At 47.3% G+C, this 14,520-nt stretch overlaps 2 protein-coding genes across 9 annotated transcripts in view; one reads left to right on the top strand and one right to left on the bottom strand.

Moving 5' to 3' along the window:
- The first annotated feature begins 287 nt into the window (after positions 1-287).
- LOC107378799 (catenin (cadherin-associated protein), beta 1) lies at positions 288-13,361 on the top strand. 3 transcript variants are annotated; one of them, XM_054740475.2, is made up of 17 exons: positions 288-424; positions 8,798-8,848; positions 9,057-9,284; positions 9,353-9,606; positions 9,676-9,914; positions 9,985-10,186; positions 10,258-10,402; positions 10,475-10,578; positions 10,659-10,793; positions 10,884-11,087; positions 11,161-11,319; positions 11,393-11,512; positions 11,628-11,778; positions 11,859-11,977; positions 12,047-12,107; positions 12,280-12,530; positions 12,653-13,361. In XM_054740475.2, the coding sequence occupies exons 2-16, from the start codon at positions 8,836-8,838 to the stop codon at positions 12,492-12,494; spliced, it is 2,349 nt and encodes a 782-aa protein (XP_054596450.1). In that variant the 5' UTR covers positions 288-424; positions 8,798-8,835; the 3' UTR covers positions 12,495-12,530; positions 12,653-13,361. The 3 variants fall into 3 exon arrangements, with proteins under 3 accessions (XP_054596450.1, XP_015804692.1, XP_015804693.1); XM_015949206.3 differs by lacking the exon at positions 288-424 and adding an exon at positions 3,293-3,485; XM_015949207.3 differs by lacking the exon at positions 288-424 and adding an exon at positions 3,293-3,689.
- LOC139061563 (serine/threonine-protein kinase ULK4-like) overlaps positions 11,194-14,520 on the bottom strand; it is a 191,863-nt gene continuing 188,536 nt past the window's right edge. For all 6 annotated transcript variants that reach the window (XM_070551584.1, XM_070551589.1, XM_070551583.1 and 3 more), the window contains one exon: positions 11,194-14,362. In XM_070551584.1, coding sequence (XP_070407685.1) covers positions 14,260-14,362 — 103 coding nt within the window. In that variant the 3' untranslated portion in view covers positions 11,194-14,259. The remainder of the gene's footprint in view (positions 14,363-14,520) is intronic.

Genomic DNA, 14,520 nt, shown 5'->3' with positions numbered 1-14,520 from the left:
TGTGTGATCTTTGACTAATGGTTAAATGTGTTTGATGATCAGAAACATTTTGTGTGACAAACATGCAAAAGAATAAGAAATCAGGAAGGGGGCAAATAGTTTTTCACACCACTGTACGTTCACAGATAGCGTGTCCTGACTCCTGTCCTCCTTCATGTGTTCCAGGTGGAATCGCCGGCCCGCTGCAGAGCCGTGAGGACTCCCTGAAGCGCTGCAGCACCACCGGGTCGTTTGGGGAAAAACTGCACGATTTCAGCCCAGCCGGTCGGGCGAACGGCTCCTCCACTCAGCGTTATGGATTAATCTCTGGCCAGATCAGAACCAACCAAAACTGGATGCTTAGCCTCGCGTGTCCTAAAATTCCTGCCTGTGATAAACCAGGATAGAGAGGATTGGATGTGACCCACATCTGGGCTGCTTTCATGTACGGTATTACCTGACTCTTTATGAAAATATGTGTTACTATTTATATCGCACCGTCTCTTTTTCATCACGCGTTCCTCTCCTCTAATAACCTACTGAGGTTTCAAATCCCACCATCCTGCTGCAGAGGTTTCCAGATGACCTCTGACCTCCAGACTGACTCAAGTGTTTTCATCCTGCTGAGGAGGAAGCTGTCTTGACAGTTCTAAATTTTACTGGTGATTTCCATAAATAATTTGCAATAAATGTGACAGGAGGTTGTTTTTTTATTATCACACAAAAGAGTCCAGGCATCACAGATTAGACTTGACAGGAACGTTGGAAATAAATCAGATTTGTACCTCTGCTCTCAGCTCAGGGGTCAGAGACGGCTGACCTTACGCTAACTAAAGCCGAACTCTTCTTTACAGGCGTGTTCTGAATTTACTGCAACAATAATAAAAAACAGGCTCTGGCCTTTAAAATAAGCTGGAAACCAAATTCTGCTTCTCGGATTGTTGTCTTGCTTTTCCAGATGTAAGTCTGAGGTGGAAATCTTTCCATGTTTACGTGCAGCTATGTTCTTAAACGGCTTTATTTAGGTTATGTAAACAACGTTTCATCACTACAAAGGCAGGTTCGTCCTTTCATGGAGGAGTTTACGAGCACTTTCTGCCTTACAACCATGCACTTGTGAGCAAGTGAAGCCTTTAATGTGCAATTGCCATCTAACACAAACACGATGATGTCAGACACTACATGTACCGTTCTCTCTGTTCAAAGGCCTTTGTGATAATATATTTTAATGCACTTTATCAAAGACTCCTTGTTTTAGCATCCACGCTCACAAACACTCTCTACTGTTTGATATCCAGGGTGTATAATGGAGACGCTGGTGTTTAGGTGCTTTGTGTGAGAAAATCTGCAGACCTCTGATCACAGGCCTGTCGCTCCACTAATGATGACTAAACCTCCTCCCTGGTGTGTGTTTTGGATTGTAATCAACACATCTGCAGCCCTGGATGCTAAATCACTCTGTCTTCCTGGAGTGAATCACTCTGCTCTGGTTTGTTGCCTTTTTGAGTTTTGCAATCACGCTCCCGTGAAGCCATGAGACTCCCATGACCTCTCTTATGTTTCAGCTCTCTTGGCATCTAAATTTACCAGAGTGACGGCAGTAATTCTCACTGTGGTCAGGAATACAATCAATCACTGGGGGTTACTATAAAAGTCCATGTTGCAATCCTGTGACGCGCGGTGGGAGTCACGCAGGGTTTGAGAGTTGATTCCTGTGAATCCTGTAAAGTTCATGCTCTGGGTTATCTATTCCACCCACACACTGTAAATAAAGGCTAACGAAGTCGCCTCTGGGCAGATGACATGAGGGCATGTTACCTTTGTTTGCAGGTGACATTGCCACTTTCTGACTAAAGGAGTATTGTACATGTACATCACCTGCTCGGCACCTTTTATTCGGAGACCAAACACAAACGAGGAGACCCCTAACGCATACTGATTTGTTTAAATACAAGAGCCTCTCTTCCAACTAAGTTAATATAGAACCTAACGGAACATCGACTGAAAATGAATCGCTGTGATCTCTGAATAAAGGAGAGATCACACTGTTTGCTTAAAGGACCTCGGCTATTCTCATAGATCACGATTAAACTTAATTTGCTCGCTGTGGTGCAGTTAGAGAATGTTTAATCCAACTCTGCAACATTTGCAGCTGCTTCTGTGAGAGGTTTGCAGCCCAAACTTAAATTTTATATCAGTTAACCTGAGAAAAGTGGAAATGAATGCCCTAAACGATTAGATGTGATTTCTAAACATGGTTGTGTATTCCATCAGCTGTCAGGCAGCACTCCCTCCTCTGGAGCACTAATGCAGCTAAAAGAAGCTGTTCCAACCTGAATGACTTGCTTTTATTACCTGCAGGCAAATTCTCAGTGTTTTTATTTACCCACAGGAACAAGAGGTGCTGAACACAACTAAAACCAGCTGCTGAATCTCTCTCTCTCTCTCTCTCTCTCTCTCTCTCTCTCTCTCTTTCTCACACACACACACACACACACACACACACACACACACACACACACACACACACACACACACACACACACACACACACACACACACACACACACACACACTTTACATAAGGGTTTCTTTATTAACTTTACTTAGTGCATTATCATTATTAAGCATGAATAAACCCGTTATTGGTAACTATTACATGTCCTTAAGGTAAGAACAAAGGGCCAGGTTTTTTTGTTTAATAATGCATTACCTAATATTAACATCCGTTTTAAACAGTTATTAACACTTTATTAATGCTTAATAACGCACCAAGTAACGTTATTAAATGACCTTTATTGGAAAGTGTTACCTTTACATATTTAGAAGGAGACTTTTAAAACCGTTTCAGTGTTTTTGCACTTTTTCTAAAGTCTTTGATGTTGTTTTGCGTTTCCTTTCGTCGTTTTTCCCTTTTTAAATTTTTTGGCTCAGGTAATTCTCGCACCTACCCTCCTCACGAGGAAGGGTGATATTGATAACTTTACAAACGCGACATAAACGGTCCATGTTTTTCCAGACCAGGAAAACTCGGTGGAAGGGATCGGATTTCCTTTTCTCTACCGTGATGGAACTTCATTCCATTGTGTATCCATGCTCCAGCGATACACACATCTCACGGGTTACTTTACTCCGTCCTTTACTGTCTTGATGTTTTTAACACAGGTAACTATCTCGACATGATGTCGCGGAGCAACAATAAAGCAACATAAATAATAGATCGTGTAGTTTAGTGACTTAGATTCTATTTTACTAGATAGCGCGGAAGGATACGACAGCACTGGGGTGTTCTTTGACCTATATAAAACCGCCGCCATCTTCCATTTCCCAGACTCTGCCGTTCGGGCTGCGGTCATCGTCTGTCAGTGTCTGGCTGCGGAGGAGTGGATGAGGGCTCCCCGCTGACGTCCAGCTGCATATTTTTCTCGAGTTTCTTTATTTCTTCCTTATCGAAGTGGGTTTTATTCTCCGGAAACCAAGTGGACGTATTTGCTGTATTGACAAGGGTAGGCATTAAACTCTCGGCTGTTGTATTTGCTTCACCCGTTCTCCTGTCCGGCTCTGTGAAGAACACCACCGGGAACGGTTGTTGAATGCCGGGGACGGTTCTGTGCTGCAGCTAGCGAGTCCGCCGCGTCCCCCGGGCAAGCATCTGGGATGTGTCGGCCATCGGCTGCTGGGAACGAGCTCTCTCACCCACCGTAGTGCTGGTATGAGGTCTTGGTGTCGTTTTTCCGAACCGAACTTCTGGAGTATATTTTACCTTTCGGTTATTCGGGAGCGGAACGCGCTGGACTTGAAGAGTTTTGGTGGCGCTAGTTTAAATGTTGGTCCAGACCACATTCCTCCATTCTGACTCACGGTTGGGCTTCTGGAGTTTTTGCAGCTGTTGGAGCCCCGCAGAGGGTGGGCAGACCTGCGGGAGTTTAACCCAAACTTCACCGATAACGTCTGCTCCGTGACGTCAGTCTGGTTTGCGTTTACGGCAATGTCGTTATTTCACCTGAAGTTTGAAGCGGACTTTAGCCCGGGTGTTAGTTCGCTGTTTTCCTCTCGGGGTTTTAAACAAAGGGCGACTAAATTCCTCCAAAACCGACGAGGAGGAGCCACGCTGTGAAACCCGAGTCGATGTCGGGGCAGAGAGGAGTCTGGGGCGGCTTTGTTAAAGGGCAGAGCCGCTGTTTTATCGCGCCGTTTCAGGTGTGATTGACCTGAGGACACGTGTGGTAAATGTTTAATCTTCCTTCTTAATCAGAACCTCCTAGTGGGTTATAAACAACAGCCACCGCGCTTCCGATGAATTTCAGACTTAACATTAAAATAAGTGGCAGTTCCTGCTGCTGTAAAAAACCCCACCAGAAAACCGACGTCGTCAGCGTGTTGTGACGTTTTTCAGGCGGAAACGTGGGTGTTAGGTCTGATAACGTGAGCGGTGTGTTCAGAGGCAGAACCCCGATCTCTTCCCGGATCGCTGCGGGTTCCTGCCTCTGCTGAACGTCTAGAGTTAGTGATAAACACGTGACTGCTCCAGACAGGTAGACCTGCTGCAGATGCTTTCTCCGCGTTAGCCCACATCGACAGTTTTGGCTGCACTCCTGGTGCTTTTGTCCAGGAGTGACTCACAGATGAGACTGGATAGTTTTCTTCTTGAACACGTTTACCAGAAAATAATCCTAAATGAAGAAACACGTGTCTGCAGGACAAAGGATGGATGTTTTAGGCCAGAGGCGTGGAGGTTAATTTGGACATCGTTTACCCCAAATGAGATAATTTTTAATTACTAGAAGGCTTTACTTTCTACTCGTGTGTTTCTGTAAAATGTACTGGTTTGGTTTCCAGGTGGAGGTGATGCCTGCTAAATTATTCACCTTTTATTTAGCTTAATACTGGAAGCATTTTCTTAACCTGCTTTCGTGTTATGTTGTTGTCTGGTTTAAAGTCATTGGTTGGTTTTGGTTGGTTGTTGCTTGGCACCTGGACACGCCCACTGTGCGTTAAGAGGCTCATAATAAAGCCAGATGTGTAAGCCCGAACCCGCAATGGAAACATTTAGTTAAATAAAGTCAGCTGCAGCACATCTGGCTTTGGGATGAAGGAGCTGTGCTCTGTGTGCCGGTAGCTTCAGCTCTGGTTGAGTTATGATTTCATGAACACGTGTGTGTGTGTGTGTGCGTGCGTGCGCTGGAGTGGTCCAGCCGCTCATACCTGTTAGATGGACTTACCTGAGCATAGCCAGAGGTGATGTTTTCCTTTGCTTCACTGCCTAGGACAGTCCCCTCTCTGGGGGCTGGTGTGTGCAGCAGTAGGCATCTGGTTTCTATTATGTGGATCTTAGCGGCACCAGGCACAAGTCTTCATATTAGATTTTACATCTGGCTTCAAAGAGCCCCATCGTTCAGGCGGCCAGCGTGGTCTCCAGCAACTCTTACTGAAACTGCCTCACTTCTTGCTTCAGCTGAAGGTCAGAATTAGCAGGAAACAGAGCAGTTAGGGTTTTAAAGGAACCACTAATGTGAATCATAAACATTTCCACTGTGTGTTTGATTTATCCAGGCCTGTAGAGACATGTGGCTCCCATTAGGACTGTGCTGGGTGGGTTATATGGGGGCAGGAGGATGGCGTGTGAACAGCAAATTAGAGTTGGAGCGTTAGTGGTTTGAAGCGGCGGCCTGGACTTGATTCACTGTTTTAGTCACTCCGTTGGGCTCAGATGGTGTGGTTCTGCTTGGACGTCTCCAGCAGACTGGATTAGAGCAGCCTGTGAGGACATTTCCTGTTAGTCTCCGGTTAAACCGTCTTGACGGCATCTTTAGGGGGCAGAATGAGAAACGAACAGATCTGTTCAATAAAAAGACCCAGTTTCAGTGTTTGAGTCGTCTCCTCTGGACGTTTAAACAGACATCAGTACAAACACAGTTAACATGACAAAACCCAGATCCATGAGTTCTCGTATCGGATTTGATGCATTTTAGCTGTTGTCACTGGAAGCCACACCTTTCTGCCCCGAGGGAAACACCGATGATGCAATCTGCCTCGATGCTTCTCGGCTCTTTATTAGGTTCAGTCAGGATTTACTAATGTGAACAGTTCCAGCTCAGACCCCAGCAGTAAAGCCTCGTGTTGGGATTATTTTAGTCCTGGATTTGTTGTTTCCACTGAGGCTGGAGTAGCTAGATTAGCATTGGTTGGTTGTCTCTGCTGCTGCGGGAAGGATCGGTGCCGCTGGTCGACCCGTGGCTGGAGGATAATAAAGCCCCGGCTCTGGAGCATTTAGCTGTTTCTTTCATTTTGACAGAGTCATAATTGTTGCAGAAGCACAGATCCATCTAACTTTGGATCTATTTCAGCTGGAAGGGCTGCAGCTTTGGAGGGGGTCGAAAGCAGCATTCCCTGCCAGGATAACCTTTGGGATAAAATGTTCCGTCAGATTTCATCCGCAGCAGTCATGCAACAGGTGTAGAGCCGAGGGCCGCGTTCCCCTTCTTCAGCTAATATAGTTTACAGCAGAGCTTCCTCTAAATGGGATGCAGCCTCTCTTTACAACCCGATGGCTGTGATGGTCTCTAGTAAATCCAGTTACTAACCCTAACCCCAAACAGAAATGTGACCGTAGATTTATGCTGTAGGATCAGGATGGAGTGCCTGTTTCAGGTTTCCCGCTCGCTGATGGCTCATGGGCTCGTTACCAGATGAATCAGATCTTCTCTCCTGGCTCATCCCTGTGTTCCCAACGCTTGAGCAGTTTCTAAACCATGGGTGTCAAACTCAGGCCCTTGGGCCAAATTTGGCCCGCAAGATCAGATATGTATTAAAACTGGCCCGCTGGACAATTTTGCCACAAAGACTACAAATCCCATAGTACTTTGCAACCTTAGCACGTCTGTCGAAGCACCCGTCCTTTATGTTTACATTCATTAGCATCCACACTAGTACTGTTAGCTCCTCAGTCTCGGACAAACTGAAAACACTCCTCTTACTCGGCGCCGTCAGCCTGACTCTGTAGCTGCTGCAGTGTTTAACCTCATTTCTGTTTTAGGTAAAACCTAAACCAGAAATACTTAAAAGATTCTAAATGATTTTAAAAATGCTGTGTGTGTGTATATATATTTACATACACACACACACACACACATACACACACACACACACACACACACACACACACACAATTTAGGGAATAAAAAAAGAGACATAAGTGATGAACACCACTGATGTGCTTTATTTAACTCATTCACTGCCAGCCGTTTCCTGATCGCTAACGGCCTTCGCTGCCAGCGTTTCTCACCGTTTTTACAGTTTTTTTAAGAGTCACAGAACGTTGCGCGCTAGCATGATGTCGATGCCAAAACAACCAAAACAAAGAGGAGACTCACCTCTTACATCAGGAAGAGTCCGTATGTTTCGAGCGTTATCCTTTCTTTCATAATCCGTTGTCGAATTGTGATCGGCAGACGCTTTTCCAGTTCGCGCCTCACTTTTTTTACAGGAACGGCCCAAAACGATCTAACACAAGGATGTGTTGTTTCCTGATCATGTGATCTGTGACGTATGCGGATGAAGATCGGCTTCAGGGCTGAGATGTTTGTTCTCTAAGCGCGGGGGCTCGTTCCAATGCTCAAACAGTAAAAAAATGCAAATGACGACTTTAGTCGTCATTGGCAGTGAATGAGTTAAAATGGATTTGCTCGTGTGTGATGTGGTTATTCCACATTCGGTGTTTCTGCAAAAGTAGGTTGATTTCCAAATGAAAAGGTTCAACCGTACAGATCTGTAGATAAAAGTAAATGTGCACATTTATCGTCACCTTTTCAATAAATATTGAGTTTGGCCTGCGACTTCTTCCCAGTTTTTGATTTCGGCCCAGAGGGAGTTTGACACCCCTGGTTTAAACCGTCTGGTTTCCATCTGGACCAGGTGTATGTTGGTGTGTGGGACTTCCCTCTGAGCTCTTAATTTAGTTTATTATCTAGTAAAACTCCCAAACGTGTTTAGGATGAAAACGTTAACTGAGCTGCTGTTCCCCTGATGAGCTGCTGATCTAGTGGGGGTGGAAGTCTTACAACAACTTACGATTCAAGTAGACTCGACGATTCTCATCATCACCATCCTAAACCAGTAACACCAGTAGTGTGTATTTAGTTTAAGGCTTCCGGACAGGATAGATTCAGAATCTTTTCTTAATGAATCAGAATCACGTTTGACACGTGAATCTATTTTTCCCAACACCTCTGACATCAAACGCCTGATTCTCCTCTTCAGGTGAACTCATCACAGTGTTCAGTCAACACAAACAAAGTTATTTAGATAAACGGGGAGAATGCTTAGCTCAGTGTGTATGACCTCTAACACACACACTTAATGGGTAAATGGCTTTCCACACAGATAGCTGAGTCTCCATGTCAGAGGCGTGGTTACAGCGGTGTGTTGGGCTTCTCCTCTCTGGCATGTTGTCTGAAAAGTCCGTTTCGGAATAACGAACCTCTGATGAAAGGATTTAAACTCCAAGCTCAGAGACCTTTGTTGTCATAACATTTATCTTTCTGCATGAATTCTTTTCTCTCCAAATGAATCTGTTTAGCCTCTGCTGCCATTTCCAGTATTTTCTTTGGTGCCGAGGTTTCAGCTTCAAAGCCAGAGCAGGAATGTGTGCCCTCCTCCTCCACTTCCCTCGCCCTCCCTCGCTTAGATAGTCAGTAGCTGCTGCTGTTAATGGAGGCTTTTGTGAGAGCCGGGGCGGTCGGAGGGAACGACGCTGGTCTGGACCGTGACTGATGTGAAGTAGATGAAGTCATTTTCCTCCTTCTCCTCTCTCCCACAGGTCAGGAAGCTGTGTTGGCTGTGGTTTGAGAAAGGAACATGGCTTCCCAAGGTGAGTCTTTTGTGTTCACGTGCACAGATGCTGTTGCACGTCTAGATTTATGTCCTCATTAAAGCACGGTGAATTAGATATTGATTTACATCTGAGACTTTGGTCTTGTGTGAAATGAAATTAGCTGCTTCAGGCGGTGATGCAGCTGGTTACATCCATGTAGTCCCCTGCAATAACCCCGACTCCACGGTGCTTTTGTCTCCAACAGCTGATCTGATGGAACTGGACATGGCCATGGAGCCTGACCGTAAAGCAGCAGTCAGCCACTGGCAGCAACAGTCCTACCTAGACTCAGGCATCCATTCAGGAGCCACCACAACGGCCCCTTCCCTCAGTGGGAAGGGCAATCCAGAGGAAGATGATGTGGACAACAACCAGGTCATGTACGAGTGGGAGCAGGGCTTCAACCAGAACTTCTCCCAGGACCAAGTACAAGGTGAGGTGTAGCTCTGCCTGTTCTCCAGACCTCCATAAGGCTTCGCTTACGATGCTCCTGTCTTCCAGACATAGATGGTCAGTATGCCATGACGCGGGCTCAGAGGGTTCGGGCAGCCATGTTTCCAGAGACTCTTGAGGAGGGCATGCAGATCCCCTCCACACAGTATGACACTGCAAACCCCACTAACGTCCAGAGGCTGGCCGAGCCATCGCAGATGCTCAAACACGCCGTGGTAAATCTGATCAACTATCAAGACGACGCGGAGCTCGCTACCAGAGCAATACCGGAACTCACCAAACTACTCAACGATGTGGACGAGGTATTTCTGGGTGGAACCGTGACCGTCAGGTCGTCATTCTGCTCTTACTTCATGACTTTTTTCTTCTAGGTTGTTGTAAACAAAGCAGCAGTGATGGTCCACCAGCTGTCAAAGAAAGAAGCCTCCCGCCACGCCATCATGCGCTCCCCTCAGATGGTGTCTGCCATCGTCAGGACCATGCAGAACACGAGTGACATCGAGACGGCTCGCTGCACCGCCGGAACGCTGCACAACCTCTCCCACCACAGAGAGGGGCTGCTGGCCATCTTCAAGTCCGGAGGGATCCCAGCTCTAGTGAAAATGCTCGGGTACGTCTACAGAGGAATCTGCGGGTATCTGCCTGCTCGTGTTTTCATCTGACAGTTGTGTCCGTTACAGCTCACCGATAGATTCAGTTCTGTTCTACGCCATCACCACCCTCCACAACCTCCTCCTGCACCAGGAAGGAGCCAAGATGGCTGTTCGCTTAGCTGGCGGGCTACAGAAAATGGTGGCTCTTCTCAGCAAAACTAATGTAAAGTTCCTGGCCATCACCACCGACTGTCTCCAGATACTGGCCTATGGAAACCAGGAGAGCAAGGTGAGGGTCAGAGGGTCACAGGGTTAGACGTAGGGGTGATGACTCCACCTAACCTCGTGTTGTTTGTGTAGCTCATCATCCTGGCGAGCGGCGGTCCTCAAGCACTGGTCAACATAATGAGGACCTTCACCTACGAGAAGCTTCTGTGGACCACAAGCCGTGTTCTCAAAGTTCTGTCGGTGTGTTCCAGTAACAAACCCGCCATAGTAGAAGCCGGTATGTGTCCTGGGCATCTGGAGTATGAGCGCACCGCGTTTATGTTGTCACTAACACTGTTGGTCCTCTCAGGAGGTATGCAGGCTCTGGGACTACACCTGACCGATCCCAGTCAGAGACTGGTCCAGAACTGTCTGTGGACCCTCAGAAACTTATCAGACGCTGCCACCAAACAGGTGAAGAGAAGCCCAGCTGTGGGCTACGTGTTTTTAAACACTTACTTATTCCACTAAACCCTCACCCTGTTGCTCTCCAGGAGGGAATGGAGGGTCTTCTAGGAACTCTGGTCCAGCTGCTCGGCAGCGATGACATCAACGTGGTGACCTGTGCTGCTGGCATCCTGTCCAATCTGACCTGCAACAACTTCAAAAACAAGATGATGGTTTGTCAGGTCAGGTGACTGTCGGACGTGGAAAGTCGTGTTTTCAGAAACCTGCTGCTCCCGGATTTTAAACCCGCCGCCGTGTCTGTACCCCTTCAGGTTGGAGGTATCGAGGCGTTGGTCCGCACAGTGCTGCGGGCGGGAGACAGAGAAGACATCACAGAGCCAGCTGTATGTGCTCTGCGTCACCTCACATCTCGACACCAGGATGCAGAGATGGCACAAAACGCTGTCCGGCTGCACTACGGCCTGCCGGTGGTCGTTAAGCTGCTGCACCCACCCTCACACTGGCCTCTCATCAAGGTAGCTGTTTAGTGTCTAGTCCACAAACGTACTCAGCCCAAAGCTGTTCAGCTGAACCGTGTTCCTCCTTCAGGCTACAGTTGGTCTAATCCGAAACCTGGCTCTGTGCCCCGCCAACCACGCCCCACTGAGGGAGCACGGCGCCATCCCCAGACTGGTTCAGCTGCTGGTCCGAGCTCACCAAGACACGCAGAGACGCACCAGCATGGGGGGCACGCAGCAGCAGTTTGTGGTGAGAGCATCCTCCAGTGTCCGTGCTGATCACTGGGAGGTGGATCCCTCACCAGTAATGTGTCTGTTCTCAGGAGGGCGTTCGTATGGAGGAGATCGTGGAGGGCTGCACTGGAGCGCTGCACATCCTGGCCAGAGACCTCCACAACAGGGTGGTCATCAGAGGACTCAACACCATCCCACTCTTTGTTCAGGTAACTTTTTACACCCACGTAGATTTCACCTGAAGTTCATGTTAGCTCAGTTCAGATAGGCGCTTTAGAAATCCCAGTAATTAGACCGAGCCATCGTGTGTGTGTGTGTGTGTAGCTGCTGTATTCGCCAATCGAGAACATCCAGCGTGTGGCAGCAGGCGTCCTGTGTGAGCTGGCCCAGGATAAAGAGGTTGCTGATGCCATCGAGGCTGAAGGAGCCAGCGCCCCTCTCACAGAGCTGCTGCACAGCCGCAACGAAGGAGTTGGTGAGCACTTTTCTTACGTCGTGTAACATTTATCAGTCTTGTAGAGGCGTTATCTTCATGTGTGTTTAATTCCTCCTCAGCTACGTACGCCGCTGCAGTTCTGTTCCGCATGTCTGAAGACAAACCCCAGGACTACAAGAAACGTCTCTCTGTAGAACTCACCAGCTCACTGTTCAGGACAGAAATGGCCTGGAACGAGGTACCAGCAACTCCTACGGCTCCACATGAGTCTGAGTGTTAGTTTCTAAACTCGGTGTTTGCTGTGCAGACAGGAGACCTGGGCTTGGACATCGGAGCACAGGGAGAGCCTCTGGGCTTCAGACCAGACGGTAAGGAGCCTGTTCAGGTAGAAGGGCCTTGGTCTAGTGTGTGTGTGCGTGTGTGTTAGCGTTTAAATGACAGTACTACTGTGTGATGGTGTGTGTGTGTGTGTGGTTTGTTAACATGCTTCTAACAGCTGCTCTGCTTCCCTGCCTTTTCGTCCACTACCTGCTTCCTCAGACCCAAGCTACCGTCCCTTCCATGCGGGGGGCTACGGAGGGGACTCCATGGGTATGGAACCCATGATGGACCATGATTTGGGTGGAGGTCACCACCCAGCACAAGACTACCCCCCTGTAGAAGGGCTGCCTGACCTGGGACATTCCCAGGAACTGATAGAGGGCCTGCCAACTGGTGACTCAAACCAACTGGCCTGGTTTGATACTGACCTGTAAATACCAAGAGCAACATTACACTACACTTTCTACTAGGTAAGCCCCGCCCCCTCCCTCTGGCTGTTGCATGTTCAGAAGGCTCCTGTGTGACGGTGTCTGATCTGTGTGTGTGGTCCTCCACCAACCCCACGCTCACCCCCCCTCTCCTCCCTTTGCAGCTGTATCATGTGATCTGGATGAACCTGCATCGTGATTTTGCCCATATGGAGGAGGTGGGGTTTCAGAAAGTGCCTGAAGATGACTCAACAACAGCAGCAAGAGTTTCCTGTCTACAGGAGCTCCATTGGGACAAAGTAGATTAAGTGCGGTTCGGTTCTGGTCTCCCAGCTCCACCTGGGCCTGAACATAAACCTAAACATGAAACACGGATTTTGATCTCAGCAACCCTTTTTACCTTGTTTTCGTTACTACTTTGGTTGTTTTTACTTTTTTTATTGTTTTCTTTGAGGCTGTAATGGTACAAACGGAAGCTAGCTTGCTTTTTCCTCATTTTCCTGCATTATGATACTCGGTTCTTGTGTTTTATGTCTGCAGTAGTTTGATTTCTTTTCTAGTGGTGATTCTCAGTCCAGATAAAGAACTGGATGAGACTTTAATGCTGTTCAAACACTAAAGGTAATCAGCTGATCAAGTGTAACATTGTGTAGCTTTTGTATAAAACATGAATTGGAAATCATGGTCCAAATATTGAGCTATTTTCTTGCTTTAAAGGACGAGACTGACGTCTCTGCTGTTCCAAAGGGGGTTCAGCTGACCGAGAGGACGCGTGCTTCTATTGGTCTGCTGTTACTAAGGGGTGGGGTAGTGAGAGGCGCTGGTTGCTGTAGCCTGCTGTGTTCTGAAACAATAAAACAGACTGTCATTTCACCCACATGTCTGTCTCATTTTCAGATGGATTAGAGTTGGGATACGCCTCAAATTTAATGCTGGAGCAGTGGTTCGGAGTTCATACTAGAACCTAAAGGGTTAACCGAAACCTAGAACATTTAATAAACACGTTAGCCAACAGTTGGGCCACGTCCACTCTAAACGTTGAAGCAGCTTTTTTACTCATCTGTAGAAGTCTGAAACGAGCAGCATAAGCATTTTAAACGACTATTCCAGTTTTGAACCGGCCTCATCAGTCTGGCCAGAACTAATCTCCATTTCTCCAAACGAAGTCTTTTGAAGTGCTATGACGGTTTGTAACCATTCCTCAAACTACGGTGCTCCTGGTGAGGCCAGTCGCACACACTCCAGTCGTCTGACCCCCTGCAGGTGAGCGTGGACTCTGGATCTGGACTCAACTCGTACGTCATCCAGCTCAAACACAAAACCAGGTTTTACTGCTGACATTCTGACAAATGTTTACATTTAAAACATAAAGCAAAACCAAAAGTTGCTTGAACATTTATCAGCTAACCTTCAGACTGAACTGAGCTGGAAGCTCTGACCATGCCTCGGTACCGACACCCTAATAGGCCATGTAACGAGCCAATATTCTGTCATTAAAGCAGACGCCAGGGTTGGTGCTGCGAAGCCTGACAGGCCGTATGATGGCTCTTGTAACCCTGGGCAGTCTGCTCGTAGCAGCAGCTTTATTTATTACCACCATCAGTTCGGTCTGCTGATGATGGGGTCGTGTGGAGGGATGAATCGGGTCTGATACTTTTAGTATTTACTGGAACAGGTAATAGGACAACGTTTCTAAATGTCTCCTCTGTTTAACATGAACAACAAAAATGGCATCAAGCTGTTGAAACAAGGTTTCCATGACAAGACTAAATCATAAAGGTTGGAGCTTCTCTGGTTGGCTGGAGGATGGATGTTTTAGGAAAGAGATCTCTCCGAGGACTTCAGCAGCCAGAGAAGTCACGTCAGCATGGCACCTGAAACACATGAAACATGAAGGTTATAAACACGCCGGATTTCAGTTTCCATCTTCAGAAAAAGAAAACATTGCAAACATTTTAAAGGCAGTGCCTAAGGACAGAGTCTCTACTCTTTGCAGATGATGTGGTTCTGTTGGCTTCATCACGGAGTTCAA

The sequence above is a fragment of the Nothobranchius furzeri genome, chromosome 5 (assembly GCF_043380555.1).
Source record: "Nothobranchius furzeri strain GRZ-AD chromosome 5, NfurGRZ-RIMD1, whole genome shotgun sequence".
Classification (NCBI taxonomy): Eukaryota; Metazoa; Chordata; class Actinopteri; order Cyprinodontiformes; family Nothobranchiidae; genus Nothobranchius; species Nothobranchius furzeri.
The sequence above is the reverse complement of the archived record's forward strand: the minus strand, read 5'-3'. Positions and strand labels throughout refer to the sequence as shown.

Coding starts and splice junctions, on each gene's coding strand:
- LOC107378799 (XM_054740475.2), top strand. Junction 11,088..11,160: donor CACACTGGCCTCTCATCAAG/GTAGCTGTTTAG, acceptor TTCCTCCTTCAG/GCTACAGTTGGTCTAATCCG. Junction 12,108..12,279: donor TCTGGGCTTCAGACCAGACG/GTAAGGAGCCTG, acceptor CTGCTTCCTCAG/ACCCAAGCTACCGTCCCTTC.